Here is an 18,216-nt window from a genome sequence, read left to right as displayed (position 1 = left end):
ACACCAGCCAAAAGAGCACACCGGTTAGGAACGGCAACACACATACAAGCTACTGGCTGCCAACAAAAAATAAAAAAGAAGTAATAAGTATTCAATAAGCTGAATGCAGTGACGCAAAAGGTGTTGAGAATAATGCGGGAGGCTTTGTAACAGGCGTCTGATGAGTTATATAAAACGATGGCGGCCTTTTTGAAGCAAAGAAATTTTTCGTGGGGACCTTCGACGAGCGCCGAGTAAACTTGCTGCTATCGACGCCACTGAGCTAAGTTTCTTTTGAGGGCATAAATTAGCTCAAATAGTTTTATGCGGAAGAGTTCGGCTCTCTTCTTGCAAACTCAATCACTGTCACCGCCACGTTACAATGTGAGTTTCTACTTTTCTGCTAAACACTGCTGAATATAGCTTTACAAGCTCCAAACTGTCTTCGGAGCTTCGTTGGTTTGGAAACAATTAACAACACGCAAAACTATGTACGAGCAGCTCGACAGATTGACACGACCACAGCAGAGTTCGTCCATTGTTTTGCATGTACAATTAACGTGTGTCCCTAGAAAGCACCTGCCATTCGCCTTTGTACCGATCTTTCTACCCGTCAATATGCATGTACACGCACACACGACAAACACAAGTCTGTTTTCAATGGTGCTGCATCGCTCTCACCTTTCTCCTTAAAAGAAAATAAAACGCCTATAGCGATTGAGAAACACAATTACAGCTAGCGTGTCTCAGTACCCACTTTGTTTGATGGAAGCTCACGACCAGCCCCTTTTGCTCGCGTTCTTTTCCCCGAGCATTGAGCAATAAAGCGGGTAAATCATCGTTTTGAGGGGGCAGCACTGTCCCATTCAGCGTTCACTATAGGCGGGGCGCGCCCCTCAACTAAGGGGAAGCAATTAGGCGCAGCTGGCAGCGGCGCGTCGTCCCAATAAGGGCAACAAAGGGGCGAGCCGCCGCCGATGATCTGGCAGCGTCTGGCGTCCACAGAAAGGCCGCGCTCGAGACAGAAACGCGGGAAAGGTGTACAGGCAAGGTCAAAACAGAGCGAGGTACCCCTCTTGTTTTGTTCTCATCCCGCGTTGCTAATAACTAACACGTCACGAAACCCCCTCGCTCCTCTTCACAGTGGAGCTCTGGTCATTGCCTAACAATAGCTCGAAATGATGTCCGCTCGTGGTCCCAGTTCCTTACCCTTCCTGTTCCTGCTGGGCTCGTTTAGGAGGAGGAGGGCCAGAGGGAAACGAACGTCTCGCACAGCCTGTCAGCTAGCGTGTCTGGACTCACTGGTCTACGAGAGGGAGAGGAGGTGGGTAAAGCGAGAAGAGAGAGAGAAAAAGAAATGAGAGGCGAAAGTGTCAAAGCGACAGGTCGTGATTGCGCGAGAGCTGGAAGGCCTCTGTCGCCCAGCAAGCTGTGGGGCGACGCTCTTTCTTCTTGGAAGCATGTTTTATTTCGTTTCTTTTTTTTTTTCCCCTCGGTATGGCCCCAGAAGAGCGCCTTATAAGAACTGTTTTGTGGCTCGATAGGCAAACCAGCACAGGCTCCCGTTCCTCTCCTCCCCCTTCCCATTTCTTTCTTTTCCCTTTTCCTCCTCTTTACAAACACCCCCACCCACAAAGGATCGCTAAGCAACGGATGGATTTGCCACGCGTCGCAAGCATGTTGCTTCACAAACGGGATCTGCGGCCCCTCTGTCTGGTTGCGTTGGCGTGGGCTCTGCTCGCTGAACGGGCGACAGCGTACTCTGTTAAGAGTAAGTCTTTATGCTGTCGGGGCAGCGTTGTTCTTTATTTTGGAAGGTGAGCGACGGTGTACGCTTTATCGTCGGAGGGTTTAACCACGCGTAACCGTGTTGCTGCTATCGTAAAGAACTGTGAATGCGCGTGGATTACCGGGACGTATATTACTTTGCCGCAATATCGAACCGTGCTACGGTGAGCAAGTGGCGTCACCCCCCGGTTGCTGACAAAGGCGCGTTCTTTGGTTTTGTGGACCTGCAGCTTTCGATCAAACAGCTCCCAAGCAAGTGTCTCAAATTGGCCTCCTAAAACAGGAAATAAATGCGAAAGGCATGGCATGTGGTGTTTGATGTCCTGAAGTCGCACATGGTCTTTGAGGGACGTCTTAGAGGAGGGCTTTGGGTCAGTACGGATATTCTGTGGTTCTTTAACGTGGGGTAAAATCTCATTGCATATAGCTAATTATGTTCTGCCTACACTAAATTGCAGACACCGGGGTCGGGAGTCGATCCCGCAATCTTGAGCTCAAAAGCACAGCTGCAAAGCCACTTCCAATGCCACTGACGGTATCAATGCGAATGAGCAATGTGAGGGAAAACGAAGCCAAAAGCACAAAAAAGGACATGATTCGTTTGTTTAACCTTAACACCGAGTGTTCTGTTCCCGTCAACACCTATAAATGTATTGCAGTTTCGTACTATACAATGCTTGCAGAAAGTAATATCCATGTTCCCTGACGAAGAGCATATAACTCATTTGTTTGCAGCCAGATAGATGAAATATACTGTGGATGATTAATAACGTTAGCTATATGAACACGGCAAGCTAGATGTCGCCACGACATACCCGGCCCCGTTTTGTTCTAGCATGCCGCGCCAACACTTTCGTAAGCTTATGCTTTGGCCTCTGACATTATCTCAACAGTGACTTCTTGTGTCCGCCAAGAACACTCGCACACCGCAAAAACTTCTCGCCGCTTGACTATTGAGAACAGTTTCACCGCAGGGTGCTGTTGACGCTTGTACTCTTTACCACAAAGGTCCAATATGTTCAAGAGTTTATAAACGCGGAAAAAAGAAGCGAGAAACAGCAATTATTTAAAACAGGATTAGAGAGTTCGCGCTGAAGAGCGATGGGGTACTTTAGCCCCGTTAGTGATAGACACGTTAAGGATAAATGAGTGACAACTGTCAGTGGCCTGACACAATAATTCTCCATCTCTGTCTCCCCTGGCCGCCCGGTGTATGTCCTTCGCCACTTGTGCGTTAAAGCTCAGCGCAGTATCAAGGAGCCAAGCTGAGGGGGCTTCGCTAGGCTTAAATTCTGATAGCATAGGCAGGCGCAGGCTCTGTCACTTCTGCGGTAGCTGCTTCCGTTTCACCCAGAGGAAGTGGCGCAAGCGTCTTGCTTCCGGCCCCTTCGAGTCAAGCAGAGAGGACTAAACTCCAGCTCCTGGTTGCCCATCTGCACGTGAAAAAAACAAAAACAAATTATTTCAGCTTTATGAAATTGAGTGCAAGAGTTGTAAGCTCGCCCTTTTGTCTGACATGGATAATGCTACAACATCTTTAGAGTAGTAATCTTGTGGTGACAACACTGCATCATTTCTGCAAGCGTTGCAACACTTAAATTTTGACAACTACCGCAAAAAAGACTTCTAAACAGCGAAAACAAAAAGCGAACTCTGCATAGGTCCATTTGGCTTTTGCTATACTTGAATGTCATTTTCATAACAAACAAGTAGCGATTGTGGTGCCATGCAGCTTCCGGGTACTTACCCGCCTTTAGCAGCGCTCAGATCGAGGAAGCAGTAGTTAGCGCGTGTGCATGCGTGCGTACATAGCCGTGCGTGTGAGCGTGCGTGCTTGTGTGTGTGTGTACGTACGCTTGCACGTGGGTGCCAGCAGTACTGCTCGAACTATCGGATGGAGTGATGATCAGGGTAAGAGAATTAGAGAGAGCTTAAAACTTTAGACGGACAACGTGTAAAAGGTCGACTGCGTTCAGGGTGGTCGGCGTGGCACTGCTCACATGTTCTTGAAGTTGCGGTGTCGTAATGTCAAAAGCTGCAGCCACCCACCCGATAATCAAAAGTTATCTCCATATATTTTGTTCCTAATACTACTTCTGTTTCTGGAATGTTTCAATAGCGAGACAAAACTATCATGGCACATTTTTTTGCAATACAGTCATATGTTTCATAGCGCCGCCACGGTGGCTCAGTGGTTATGGCGCTCAGCTGTTCACCTGAAAGACCTGGGTTCGATCCCGGCCGCGGCGGCCGAATTTCGATGCAGGCGAAATTCTAGAGGCCCGTGTACTGTGCGATTTCAGTGCACGTTAAATAACCCCAGGTGGTCGAAATTTCCGAAGCCCTTCACTACGGCGTCCCTCATAGTCTGAATCGCTCTGAGACGTTAATCCCCCATAAACCATAAACCATATCAGTTTGACAGCATCAATGTTTCCTCTATATAGCGGAAAAAATGTGCCGTTCTATGTCTGTTAATTGAATTTTTAAGACCAGCAATGTCAAAGCTGAAATATGCACGGAATATCTCGACAGGGCTAAAAGAAAAGCAACAAGAACAAGAAAGCAATCGCGAGTCGAAAGTATGTGAAATGAAATGAAAAAAAAAATAAATGCAAAATTTGCTAGTGAATCGAAGTTCACGTAGTAATTAAAAAATACGTTTAAATAAGTGCAAAATATTGCGCGGCAACCAGTGAACTGGCTTTCTAAAAACTGCCTTCTGATGAATCTTTCACGAAAAAAGCTTATTTTTTTTTAGAAACCTGCTGAATACGAAAATGACTAACTGTTCTCAAATTTATTTTTTATAGTCAACTGTTTTGAATGGAACCTGTAAGCCCAACGATGACAATATTGAAGCGGTTCAGTCTAAATTCTTATCCATTTGGAAGTACCGCTTCCCAAAACTGAATAAAGTAGTGTTCCTTCCTTGTAGATAACTTTACAACCAACGTTATTTACCAGGGACTTCTCTTCAATGATAATAAACACCGCATTGTTTGAGGTCTTCACGCTAGATATGCTGTGTTCCAAGAGCGTTATAGTTTATCCCGTTTTGGTCTGCCAGTAGAGCAGACAGCGCATGGGAACGGAGCCAGAAGACAGTGGCTTCCACTGGAAATAATCGATGTGTCTATCTCTCTTCGCCAGAGGGCTGCACCACACCAGAAGGCACAAAGGCAGAGGGTGCCGTCTGGTACGATGACGCAAAGTGTATCAAAATGACCTGCATGCAGGGATTTCCTGTCACTTCCAGGTAAGATGATATGTTTATTTGGGAACAGCTGTGCCGCCATGTGCATCTTCCTCTTCCCCACCAGCCCTGTGTATCTAGGCGTCATTGAGCTGATTGTGCACTCGAGACGTTTCTCGTGGTTTTAGAATTGTGGCTTCGATTACATTGCTATTTTCAGTTTTTCCCATGAAAGAAAGATCTTATGAGTATGCTGAAAACGGTTATTGCCACAGTAGCCGTGTGTGTTTTGACGCGTTCGTCTTTTTCTAAGTACTTTCTTCAGGACCAGTGTTTCTAAATGAAAATATTTGAAATCCGATGCATAAGTAAAAACAAATTTGGTTCTTGTGTTTCAATTGATTTTTTTCTTACGCCTGTGTTCTGCGTGCCTTGCTGTGTGCCGAAATAATTTCAGTCCGATTCGCTCCTTCTGTATCCGACTTGTGCAAAATCCACTTCGTTGAGGCGAAACCATAGACAAACTCACGCCTAATGCGCCTAATTCATGGTGTATGTCCATAAAGCCCTACAAGCGGCTGTACCGCGGACAACCCAGCGAGGAAAGACGGGAGTAATTATATTAACATTATATACTAATTAGCGGCGTATACAAATATCGAGAGAGCCACCATAGAACCTATAGGAAAGCTTGACTAATAGTAGACTTCCCTCTGAAAAAACATCAACATCTTTAACATAATAAGAAAAAAAACTTTCGTTCCGACACAAATAGGACAGGAAAATGGCATTGTAAACTAGGTAGTTTCGACAGGAGGAAACGGCATTGTTGTATAAAGTTTGACAGGTACGAAGGGGGAAAGAAAAGACAGTAGGGGATTAAAAAGTAACATGGGTGTAGTATCGAAAAAAAAAACAATTTTACAGCAATACGCGTTTGGCAAGATTGAATGGAAAATGCATTTTGCACGACGTATAACTTTTGGTGTGTTAAAAAAATATGGCATATTGTGATTGATCACTTGAAGTTTGCGGAATGGGTAAATGAACATAGGTGTGTGTATCACAATTGTGGGACTTGTGTTCAAGCCTTAGTAGTGCTTTGAAAGAAAAAAAAAAGTGACTGAATAACTGTCACGATCGTGTGGGTGGCTTGATGTTTGGTTGGCGCCGAAATTATAATTAATCGGGCCGACCTGCCCACCACTGCACTCTCTGTGAGTTCGGAGGGGGAGGAACGACAAACTTCTCCGCCCCGCGTGCAAAAGATGAGGTTCGACTGCTGACCGGCGATAGGGGCCACGCCTGATTAGCCGTTGACCGGAGGCATGAGGCGTAGTCAAGTTTCTTAACAAACCCCGCTTTACTTCGGTAAAGAACAAAGACGGAAGGTTACAAAACAAACCCCGCACTTTAGTGTCAATACGCAAACAATAAACACAATGAGAACACAATCAACTATTAACAAGAAGAGGAAAACAGAAGAGCGAGAACTATACAACAACAAGGCTACAAGAACAAAGCAGTGCTATATAAAAGGTTCGGATCATCGCCGCCGCGTCGCGACATGCTTGCGAACAACCGGCGCCGTTGCCACCTCGCCCGCAAAAGAAAAAGAAACGCAAGGCATGCACGAACTTTGTGACAATAACCAGCGGCTTCCATGACGCGTCTTAATAAAGTGCGTGCATTTAGTTGTGGAACTGTAATTATGCGCGATGTTTGGAAAAATTTTCTCTACAAGTGTGTCGCGGCAAACGGTGACGATTTTTCTGAACGCTAGCTTTTGTACTTTATAAAGTTAGATAGTATTTGAAAAGGCACCCGTTCCTCACAATCATAAACAGTAACCGATAACGGAGGTGGAAGGCGCCGACCAAAATAAACGAGATATAAAGACGTCTCGGCTCGCCCACAGGTGCCACCTACTTTCGTCATGTGCCGTACCATCCTGACCAGAAGAGATTACGTCACATCCTTGACTTCAGCTACTGGCGGAAATACATGATGAGAGATAATTTTCTCACACCCAGCGGGAAAAACAGCGCGGTCTGGATAGTAAAGCGATTACTTTACATAGTTTTTTTATTGCAGTTTATATACGTCTATTTCTGAAAAAGTGTTGTTTAATCACACTCGAAGGCTTTTAACTTCGGAAACAAGTTCATGTTCATTTGAACCTAGAGAAAGCGGGAAGTTTCGGAGTTGAGAAAGAGCTTATTTCTGTGGCGAAAAAGCACAGATTTGTTTTTATTAGCAGTGCCTACTAACGAACTGAAAGTTGACCATTCATAAAGGTAACGCAAACACTAATTTGCTTACCTAACGATTTCAGATATATGAGTTGATTTAAAAAAGAGACTGGTGGAGTTGGCATTTATTATAAACATGCATTTTTGTCTAGAAAAATAACATAATTAATCTAAAGGTTGAACAACAGTGGACCCTTTATACAGCCTTGGGGGACACCGGCTCGTATCGCGCGAAGTTTACATCGCAAAACAGATCATCTATCTCCGTCTGCTGACCACTGGAGGCGAGTAAGACTGGATAAATTTAAGAAAAATGCCCTGAATATTACAGGTGTCGAGTTTGGCTATTAAAGCGTCCATTAATCCGTTCGAATGCCTCCGAAAAGTCTATAAATAAATGCAGCAAGTAATAGCTCTTCGTTTTTGAACAGTGCTAAAATAATGCTTTCTGCAGAAGCAGGGCTCTCTCAGTCGATATACCTTTCCTGAAGTCATGGTGGCACGATGTTATTAGGTTACTTTTTTCAGAAATGTGTGATATTCATTTTTACATTGTCTTCTGTAAACATTTTGAAAACACCGGGAAGATGGATATAGGACAACGACTTAAAAGTCATTTTTGTCACCTCATTTTGAGATAACAGAAACTCCAGTTATCTTGCATGTTCTTGGGAAATATTCCTTTTTATAGACGGCGGCCAAATATTTGTTCTAATACTGGGCTGATTACAACAGTGACATACTTCAGAAGTTGAACCTGCAAGTCATGTATGTCGCGATACTTGCTATTACGAAAGGTTGGGAAACAACTTTCAATTTCTTGCTTATCTGTCGGTGACGTAAACGGACTTTGAAGGTTATGAAATTTTAGGCATTTGGTGCAACGATGATCTTGAGAACTGCTCACCAAGAAAAAGGATTAGTGCTGCATTTATGTATCTTCTTTTATGTTTTAATATATTTTTTTTCTTTCGTTAAAATTTAAGCAGCACTAACTTTTAGGACGAATACGCAGAGGACATGAAATTTGTATTCGTCCTAAAAGTTAGCGCTGCTAAAATTTTAACGAAAGAAAATGCATAACCAACTAGCCCCGCAACGTGTTTTACTATGTTTTAATATATGTTTCGATAATGCCTGCCTACGCGCTCGATGTCTTGGACATTCAGCCAAAATAAATATAGTGGTGGTCACTCAATCGAGGCTTAGAATAACCTTACTAAGACCCAATGACGTCTTCCTGGGGTAATTCTTTCCGTTCCTTATGAGGGCTTGAAACGCGGGCACTTTGAGTTCTTTGTGTTCGAAAATCTGTTCGAAAAGAAACCTCGGGTAACAGCTCCCATAAAGCATTATGCATTAATACATCATTTTTTTTTCTGCCTTTGACTTCTATCATGCCCTACATGTTGGTTTAGTTTCAAGTACTGTTTGTTATGGTCCTTTCTGACCAGTTTCGCGTTCTTGTGCTGTCGAGCGCTGTCATGTTGAGCAAGAAAGTGCATTGGAGCCTCATGGGCCCAAAAAGCGTCGTCGGTCATAGAATTCGCCCATTGGCTGGAAGGAACTGACGTCAGAAGACTGCAGCATGACCATTAGCTGGATAGATGGAACGTCACAAGACCTAGAGTGATGTTACCGAACCTAAAGTGATGTCAGTTAGTGTAACAGTGTCAACAGCTTCTAATGCTATTGAATTGCCAGCATACAGGGCGACTTTTTTTAGCTTTTACAGATTTTTATTTTAAAAACTGTGAGAGCTATGTCGGTGCGGTCTGTTCAGATGGATTGTACAGCAAGGCGGGTATTATGTCCCTCTATGAATCAATAATTAAACAATTAATTTTATTTAGTGGTTAGCTAGTCAAGTTGATTAGTTTAGATAAGTTAAAATAAATTAATTAATTATACATAATAAAACTAAATAATGAACTTTTTATTTTTTAAGTTAGAGGGCAAGATTATACCGCAAGATTAATGGCTGTCAACACCGAAGGAAAGCAGCGTTTTAAATTTTCTTAATCGGCAATGTGGTTGAAATGCTGAGCGTCAAGAATACTCTCTTGAAAAGTCGTTGAGTTGGCTTTCTCGCATTGCGCATTTATAAAATGACATTTCTCTCACTTTTTATGCATCAAATATAGGTGTAGGTGGTGGATTTCATGACGTAGAAGTAAACTTAATTTCCGTTATGATACCGCGCGCAGCGACGCCATTTCATAATGAGGAAATGCGGGAAAGCCAACTCAACGAGCTCTGAAATACGCATTTTTGACGTTCGATATTTCGAACCACACTGCTGATAAATCAAATTAAAAAACAGGGATCACCTTCGATGTTCACGGCCATAAATATCGCAATATAACCTTCCCGTTAAGGTAAAAGTAAAAAAAAAACAGTTAGTTACTTTTCGTAAATTAATCGTCTAATTATTTATCCATATAAACAACTTAATCTACCTCATTCCATGTACAATCCATCCAATTCATCTCACCAAGCCGCGTTGCGGTATTTCTCACAGGTTTTTTAAAATAAAAATTTGTAAACGTTGGAAAAATCCTCCTATATAATGAAATTTCGGGTCACTGTCAGTTTTTTTGTCTCCTTACATTTTTAAACGAGGCATGACCTTTGGTGACAGCTGCTACTGAGTTCATATCCCATGGGCTGTGGCTGTTTCTTCATGTCACTATACCGCACTGAGAAAAATAGCTTCGGATATGCAAACTTCGCGCACAGTACCTGGCCTGTTTTCTGCGTACAGTAGCCCATGCCGGAAACATAACCTAAGCATTCAAATGCATTACAATGCTTTAGCAATATTCTATCCATTTCTGTGCGAAGCTTATAAAATGGTCTCAAGTATTAACCAGATGAAGCTTTTCCAGCGGTAATTTCTGACACGTTTTCCTTCCACGAGCTAAATAGAAAGAAAAAAATAAAGAACACTCGCCGACTCGATCGGTGCCATTTTTTTGCCAAGAAGAGCTACAAAAAGTTCTGTATCTGCATATGCATGCCAAATGACTCGCATATACTTCTCTTTCCACAGCGCTTATGCTGTGTCGATCGTTTTGTTTGTGGCGCTGTACATGCCATTAACAACTTCTCCATAGTTCAACATCCCTAGCATAGTTCAGAAGCTTTTTTCCTGACACTCGTGTTCATTTGGAACTGCAGTTGCGGGAAACCAGAACCGAGGGGCAAAAACTGTCAACCGGTTCACGGGAAAGGACGCTTTCCGGAGTGCTGCATGAAGCTGCTGTGCCAAGTAGGTAAGTGTGATAGCTTAGCGATTGAATCTACTACTAACATACTTACACCTGAGCACAACCTTTACTAATTGATCGCTGCCTCAGCAAGTTGCGCTTTGATTAGACCAGAAAAAAAAACCGTTTCTCTACCAGTTTAACACACCCTTGATCAACTGAGCTCTGCTTCAATAAGTTGAGCACTCCATTAACTATCTGTCCATTGCTACAACCAGAAAAATTGCCTCATCCGGCTCAACACTAATCACTTGAAAGCTGCCTTAACCACGTCTGCACTGGTTCAAGCAATGAAACTGCAGCTCAACCGGGTGAACTGCACTCGAACTAGTAGAGCTGAGACGCAAGCAGCTCGGAACATGACCGACCAACTGAGCACTACCTCAATCAGGCCTACCACCCCTTACAAAAATTTTTAGACAGTCTATAGACTGTCCATAGACATCTGTCTATAAGTCTGTAGACTCTTCTGCCTTAATTGACAGACTGTGATTATTTCCCGTTACTTCTCTCTTTCCTCTTTAATTCCCCTCATTCCCTTCCCCTGTGCAGGGTAGCCAACCGGAATCCTTTCTGGTTAACATCCCTGCCTTTCCCTCTCTCTCTCTCTCTCTGTAGACTCTCAGTAGACAAATCTTAGAGAACAGTCTATAGGCAATAAAATGCTATAGACAGTCTATAGACAATCTGTAGATTTATGGCCATGTACTTTTAGTATGCTTTTATCTGTAGAGAGTCTATAGACTATGAATATACGAAAAGAAATATCTATAGGAAGGCAATAGAGTCTATAAGAAGTCTATAGTCTGTCTATGGACCATTTTTGCAAGGAACCTCTGCCTTTAAATCCGTCTGTGCCCGCTTTCGCTTATGCACAGCGCTGTAAAGCACTTGCCGCATAAACGTCAACACATATAGAGCCTTGGATTGACCTTTGAGCAGACCCCCCCTTTCTTCTGGTCCAAATCCGCTAGCGCGGCCATTCAACCGCCTATTAGCGACATTATAGTGAGGAGAGCTCAATAGATTAGTGTCGTGTCCGGTCGCTGTGTTGAATGCAGCGAAAGACGCACACGGTACTTTTAGACTTCGTTTATTTAAAGCCGATGAGGGTGCGACCAGCGTCGACCGAGGCAGGAGCCGAACTGGCCGCCCGAAGAAAGGAGGGAGTGGAGAAGCGTCCACGGCAGGGAGTGGCTTCCCAGAACAGGAGGAGGGTGCGGGGGCGCACCGTGGGGGGGCATCCGGCGACAGCGTGCGACGAGGGGCAAGCGGTCGTTAGGAGGAGGATTGAGTGGTCGTTAGGAGGAGGATGCGAACTGTCGTTAGGAGGGGAATGCGAGTGGTCGTTAGGAGGGGGCGCACACACACAAAAGCAATAAGGGGACACAACACTTCCTTCCCCCTTAGAAAGTTGCCTGGTATCGTGCAGGGGGTCGGCGCTCACGCGTGGAGGCGCGCTGGCTTTGTGCGCTCGGGGGAGAAACACTTGTAGGCTGGCTGTTGTTCGCTGTGTCTCCTAGGTCTGTCCTGGGCGAAGTCTCTTCTTCCGGGAAGAGGTGCCAGGCTATGTGGGAAAATGGTGCACGTGTTCTCTCCGCTGGCGGACAGCTCTCAGACGGCGTCGTAAATCTACGCAGCTGGTTGAGATGTCGGCGTGCTACTGTGCCATGTATGTTGACGAGCCAAGAGCGCAGGCCTATGCGTCTGACAATTGTAGCTTCCTCCCAGCGTGGCTTTTTCAGAAACTGTCGGGCGAGGACGCGCTGCCCCTCATTAAGCGTGCCGCAGCGCGGAATTGCTTTTTCTTCCCGGAACGTCTCTGCTTTTGGCTCGGGGAGGATGGCTGTGAGCTGGGTTCGCATTTCACGCTCGAACATCATTTTCGAGGGGGTCTCGCCTGTTGTGCTCTGAACCGTCGTGTGCTGCTTGAAGAGAAAGCGCGCAAGGCGGCGCTGCAGCGAGCCTGTCTGATCTCTTTCAAGGGCGCGTTTTAGCTCGGCTACGTAGCGCTCGGCTTGTCCGTTTGTCGCTGGGTGGTAGGGGGCCGATGTAACTGATGAGATCCCGTTGTCGCGATAAAACTTGAGGATCTCCGCAGACACAAACGGTGTTCCGTTGTCCGACACTACCTTGCGCGGCAGGCCGAACGTTGCAAATAGTGATCGGAGGTTGTCAATGACTGCTGCCGAAGTCGTCTGTCCCATTTGCCTTATCTCAAGCCACTTTGTGTAGGCATCTACGACCACAAGGAAAGTGCAGCCCTCAATTGGTCCTGCAAAATCAATGTGCAGTGTGTGCCATGGTGTGTCTGGCTTTTCCCATTCTGGGACAGGAGCTTTCGGCGGGGCGCTCCGGCTGCTCTGGCAAGGCTTGCATTCTCGCACCACTGTTTCGATGTCGTTGTCAATGCCAGGCCACCACATGTAGCTTCTGGCACACTTTTTCATTGCAACGATGCCCCGATGTCCGGCGTGGATGAGAGACATAGCTTGTGCGCGTAGTTCTCTCGGCATCACAACTCGGGACCCAAATATTATGCAGCCTCGATGGGTGCTCAACTCTGTAGCTCGCCTGCGGTAAGCGTCGAAGTTGTCCCCTTTGAGTTTATGCACGTTGCCTTGTTGAACAGCTGTGTAAACTAGCCGGAGAGCTGCGCACTTCTGCGTAGATGCTGCAACTGTGCCTGCTGTAAGCGGAGGTTCTGGCAGTGCTTCGAACATCAGAACGTCTCCTGGTGGAAATGGTTCGTCAACAGTTGCGTCTAGTGGCAGACGGCTTAGCGCATCGGCGTTTTGATGTTTGCCGCATATCATCACGCCTAGTGGAGAAAACCAGTTTCTCCCTAGAAGGCTTGATCCTGTGCCCTTCACAACAAGCAGAGGTAGCGTATGGGTCTGGCCGTTGTAGTTAACCTGCACGTTGGCAGAGCCCAATAGTGGCAGATTCTGTCCTGACCACGTTCGCAGGTGCGTGTCGTCTTGTTGCAGGGCGGGTGCGTCAGATGGCCATGAAGTTCGGAACGTGTCCTCACTGATCAGAGTACAGGCTGCGCCGGAGTCCACCTCGAACTTAATCAGCTGGTGATGTACGCTTACTTCTGTAAAAATCTTCGGTCGCGTGCCGAGATTCATGGTGTTCAGGTCGTACAACACAGATGGTGTTGCTGATGTTGTTCCATGGAGATCAGATAGCGGCGTATTCTCTGAGGCGTTGACGCTGTGATTAGGCTGGGAAGGTGACTTTATCTTGGCAAGTCTCCGTTTCGTAATGCATGCTCTTTCGATATGCCCTCGCTTGTGGCAAAAATTACACGTGGCTGACTGGAATCGACATCCCTGGGGGTTGTGTTGGTCGTCACACCGCCAGCAGCGTTGTGCCTTTTTGACCGATTTTACAACAACAGAAGGCTTGCGCACCTGGTTGCTTGTCTGGTGTACCGGCTCGGTGTTCCGGCGAATCCCTCTCTGCTGGTGACCGGCGCTCTCCGCTCGAACGGCGATGTCGTAAGCTTTGCTGAATGTGAGGTCCTTCTCAGCGAACAGGCGCTGCTGCAGTGACTCGTCACTCAGTCCGCACACAAATCTGTCGCGTAACATCACGTCCAAGGGAAGCATGGTGGTGTTAGCAGAAGAAGCTGCGTCTCCCTCCTGCCCGGTAGCTGTTGTCGACAGCGTTCCAAAATTGCAGTCGGCAGCGAGCTTCTTGAGCGCGGCTACGTAGGCGCTCACAGTTTCTCCTCCCAGTTGATCTCGTCGTTGGAAGCGAGCCCGGCTGTAGACCTCGGATGGCCTTGGGTCGTAGTGCTTTTGCAGCGCTTTTACGATGTCGTCGTAAGACACTGCCGCTGGTGTGCTTGGCTGAATAAGGGCGCAGACAGTATCGTAGGTCTGCTCCCCGCACAGCGTCAGCAGGTTGGCCCTCTTCAAGGCTGGGTCTGTGATGTTGTTAGCTTCAAAGTAGAACTGAAGGCGTCCAACCCACGATGACCACGATGAGCCGTTGAACTCTGGTATCTGATTGGGAAACCCTCGCGTAGCCATGGCTTGTCAATAGCGTTGCGTAGCGCGGGTCGAATCCACTTTCTCGTCGCCACTGTCGTGTCCGGTCGCTGTGTTGAATGCAGCGAAAGACGCACACGGTACTTTTAGACTTCGTTTATTTAAAGCCGATGAGGGTGCGACCAGCGTCGACCGAGGCAGGAGCCGAACTGGCCGCCCGAAGAAAGGAGGGAGTGGAGAAGCGTCCACGGCAGGGAGTGGCTTCCCAGAACAGGAGGAGGGTGCGGGGGCGCACCGTGGGGGGGCATCCGGCGACAGCGTGCGACGAGGGGCAAGCGGTCGTTAGGAGGAGGATTGAGTGGTCGTTAGGAGGAGGATGCGAACTGTCGTTAGGAGGGGAATGCGAGTGGTCGTTAGGAGGGGGCGCACACACACAAAAGCAATAAGGGGACACAACAATTAGCTAACGCGGAAATTCAAAGCATCTTTGTTGTTCACATGGTAAATTTTAATGCGACAACGTCAGAGTTGTCCTCACACATAAACCCTGACCATGTACGGTGTCAAGAAAAGCGCTGAATGGTCGAGAGATATCCTGTGACCTTGTGACGTCATTGCAACCTTCTTAACGGGTTGGAGGCAAGCTATTTTCTAGTCAGCTAGTATCTAGATAGAGAACCCAACTCAAAAACCGGGAAAAAGAAATGACAGGTCATGCTCTTTTAACATGTTTCTTGCTTTTCTGTTCTTTTTATTTATTTATTTATTTATTTATTTGAAATACCTTACAGGCCCATTGGGCATTGTGTAAGGGGGGCGAAAAAATATAATACAGTGCATTAATAACCAAAGGAAACAAAAGGAAACATACGATCATGATAAAAAAGGAATAAATCTATACAGTGCATTAATAACCAAAGGAAACAAAATAGAAACATATAGTCATGATAAACAATATATCAACAAATTAGTAGAGAAGAAGAAACGACGCGGAAATAACAACAGGAAAAGAGAAAAAAAAAAAGAATACGCGGCACAAAATAAAGCACTACAATAAAGGATAATGTGCTCACCGAACGTGGGAACAATGAGTAAAATAGCGCGATGACGGCAAACACGGAAACATGGCAGACAAACATAAATAGGAAGACATCCGAATGGCACGAGTGTAGCAGCGAAGAAAAGAACAAAAAATCAGAAAAAATAAAATATTTGAACGTAGGCGTGCTAAATGACTGTTTCAGAGAAATATGTGATGAGTTGAGAATGGAAAGATTCTAGATTAGATGCGGAAGCGATGTTGCTGTCTTTCCGCACATACTATGTCCTTCTCTATATATAAACTAGCCCGGCACTCGTCGTGGCTATGATGTTCTTTATTCGCTTCCGACGAGATATTCCTGGGCTCCATCTGACGAGTGGAACTTTTTTTTTCTGGAATTTTTTTGCTGTTTGTGTCACGCAGAAGGGCCACCACACATCGTTGAAATCGTTCATCGTGGCCAGTATGCCAGCACATTAAAAATATGATATATAAGCAAATGCCGGCACCGTCAAAGCCTAGCGGATACCTACCATCGCAGCTAGCAGTGAGAATATAAGGGTTACTGGACCGACGATTGCAAAGCAAATGACGCAAACACACACAGAAGTTGCAACAAAAGCTGCGACAAATGTGAAACCTAATGCTATCGGATTCCACTCTAGAGGCGACATAAGCGTACCGCTAATTTTTCTTTCCTGAAGAGTCTTTTTTTTTTTAGAGTTATTTCTTCACCAGCCGTCAGTGCGTATTCGGGTCGCTACCAAGGTTGTAATCCATCTCACTCTTGCAGAATCCCCCGGCAACGTAGGCTCACTCTCCCAGGCTGCCAACAAACTACAGGCGCTGCCTATCGGTCGCTCCGCACCCGAGAAGCGTCCACGCGCCTCTGCCAATGCTGTGGTGGGAGGGCGACGCCTGAAGGTCGTACCTTACAAGGGCAAAAGCGCCCCAGAAGCTCAAGCTGAATCCGAAGAGCAGATGCCGGAAAAGGGCCGCATCGCTTCTGAAGAAGAGACGCCGGCTCTAAATGTACCCATCAACTTGACGCAGCGCAGTTCCTCCGAGAAAGAGGGGTATTAATTGTGACAAAAGCAGTAAGAAATAAATTACTCGCTTGCTTCTTAGTGTTTGCCAGTACAACGCTCTATTTTTTTTTTTTTACACGAAGCCGAACGAAGCAGCCACTCACGATCTTGCTGCCGAATAAAAGCCGTGAAATGAGTTCCCATACGTTTCTTTTTGTATCAGCCAGCGAAGATTGTTTTGACACTGGTTACCGGACGCAAGGTGGTGCTGTAGCGCTGTTGGAACGAGCGTCGCAATCTGTGCCGTAGTTGATGACGAGTGGTCAGCGGGCCCGAGGTCAGGGTTCGTAAACGTAGACGATTTTGCTGACGGCCGAGGAGATAGAAGTGTTAGCTCGAGGTCCAGAAGTTTTCCGGAGAACAGTTATTAACGCGAAAGCATTACTAGTCCTATTACGAGAAAAGCCGGCGGCGGGTGTGTACCCACCGATGGTACAGAAAATCCCAGCGATGGCAAGAAAAATAAAGGGACGACATCAAACGGCCGAGGACGCTCACAAGATGCTGAGCACCGCCATCTCAGGCATTCATGTACATGTCGTTTGTCTATATACCCCCTTCCCCCCCCCCCCCCCCCCCCCCTCAGCCCTTACTGGCTGTCATGAATGCGGCGGTAGTTTTTCCCGAATGCATCTGTACCAAAATTGCGAGCAACCGTTTGTCGTATGGTGTTCCGGGTCGTGTCATGCGATTTATCGTTGCATATAGCTTAAATGTGCAAGTCACGTTGGAGGCTAGCTTGCTACCAGGATTCGAACCAGCGATATATGCACCTTCAAGTGTATGCCTTGCCAGACACACTGCTTCTTCCCTTAAGGCGTGGTTGAGGTGTATATATATATATATATAGGAAGTTTAATCGAGGCCCAATGAACGTTACTTGTTTTGTTTTGAGTGAAATATTTATATTTGATGGGCAAATGTATCGACACAAGGGAACAGCACTTAGTTGTGCAAGAAACGCAGTAGAATTTTTTTGGGGGGAAAAATCATTTGTCACACGAGGTCGAAAACGTCACTTTTGCGACCGCAAACGCACTAGTTTGGATCCCCGCAGAGAGTAAAGTAAAATTTTGTGGAACCTGATTATTTTAATAATTGTATGCCAACCTTTCTGTTCGAGGCAACGCACAAGCATTTCTTGGCTTCTACAATTTCGCAGGAAAAAAAGCGCAAACACTGTTCAAAAAGTCAGGCATTCTGATAAGGGCAGTTTTTAGAGAATAATTGTACAAGAAGGAGCAATAACCTGTGGCTGAATTTTTTTCTTAGTATTAATCCCTGCTTTTTACTATTGTCGGACAAAAGTTGTACTTTTAGCACGGGCAGATTACATATTGAATTAGGCTTTGAAACTATCTAGAAATCAAAAAATTTGAAAAGACGAACTTTGACGGATACAGTTAAAAAAAATTCAGGGGCACTTTGGCTCTCTAAAGTGCTACAAGGCGAAAGTGTTGTCTGGCGCACTGTTTTTTCTTCATATTTCTTTTTTTATTTCTAATTTCGTTTCTTTTCTTACTTTTATTTTTATTTTTGTTTCCTTTCTTATTTTTATTTTTGTCTTATTTCTTTTATTTTATTTATGAAACCCATGCATT

At 45.7% G+C, this 18,216-nt stretch overlaps 1 protein-coding gene across 1 annotated transcript; it reads left to right on the top strand.

Annotated features, from left to right (window-relative positions):
- The first annotated feature begins 1,484 nt into the window (after positions 1-1,484).
- LOC149371812 (uncharacterized) lies at positions 1,485-16,751 on the top strand. The gene is made up of 4 exons (XM_089585321.1): positions 1,485-1,750; positions 4,921-5,026; positions 10,396-10,490; positions 16,321-16,751. Exons 1-4 carry the CDS (start codon positions 1,633-1,635, stop codon positions 16,608-16,610), a joined length of 609 nt encoding a protein of 202 aa, XP_089441447.1. The 5' UTR covers positions 1,485-1,632; the 3' UTR covers positions 16,611-16,751.
- Positions 16,752-18,216: the final 1,465 nt, after the last annotated feature.

The sequence above is a fragment of the Amblyomma mixtum genome, chromosome 1 (genome assembly GCF_055824585.1).
Source record: "Amblyomma mixtum isolate Tamu chromosome 1, ASM5582458v1, whole genome shotgun sequence".
Classification (NCBI taxonomy): domain Eukaryota; kingdom Metazoa; phylum Arthropoda; class Arachnida; order Ixodida; family Ixodidae; genus Amblyomma; species Amblyomma mixtum.
Note: the sequence above shows the minus strand (reverse complement) of the source record. Positions and strands in the feature narration are given on the sequence as shown.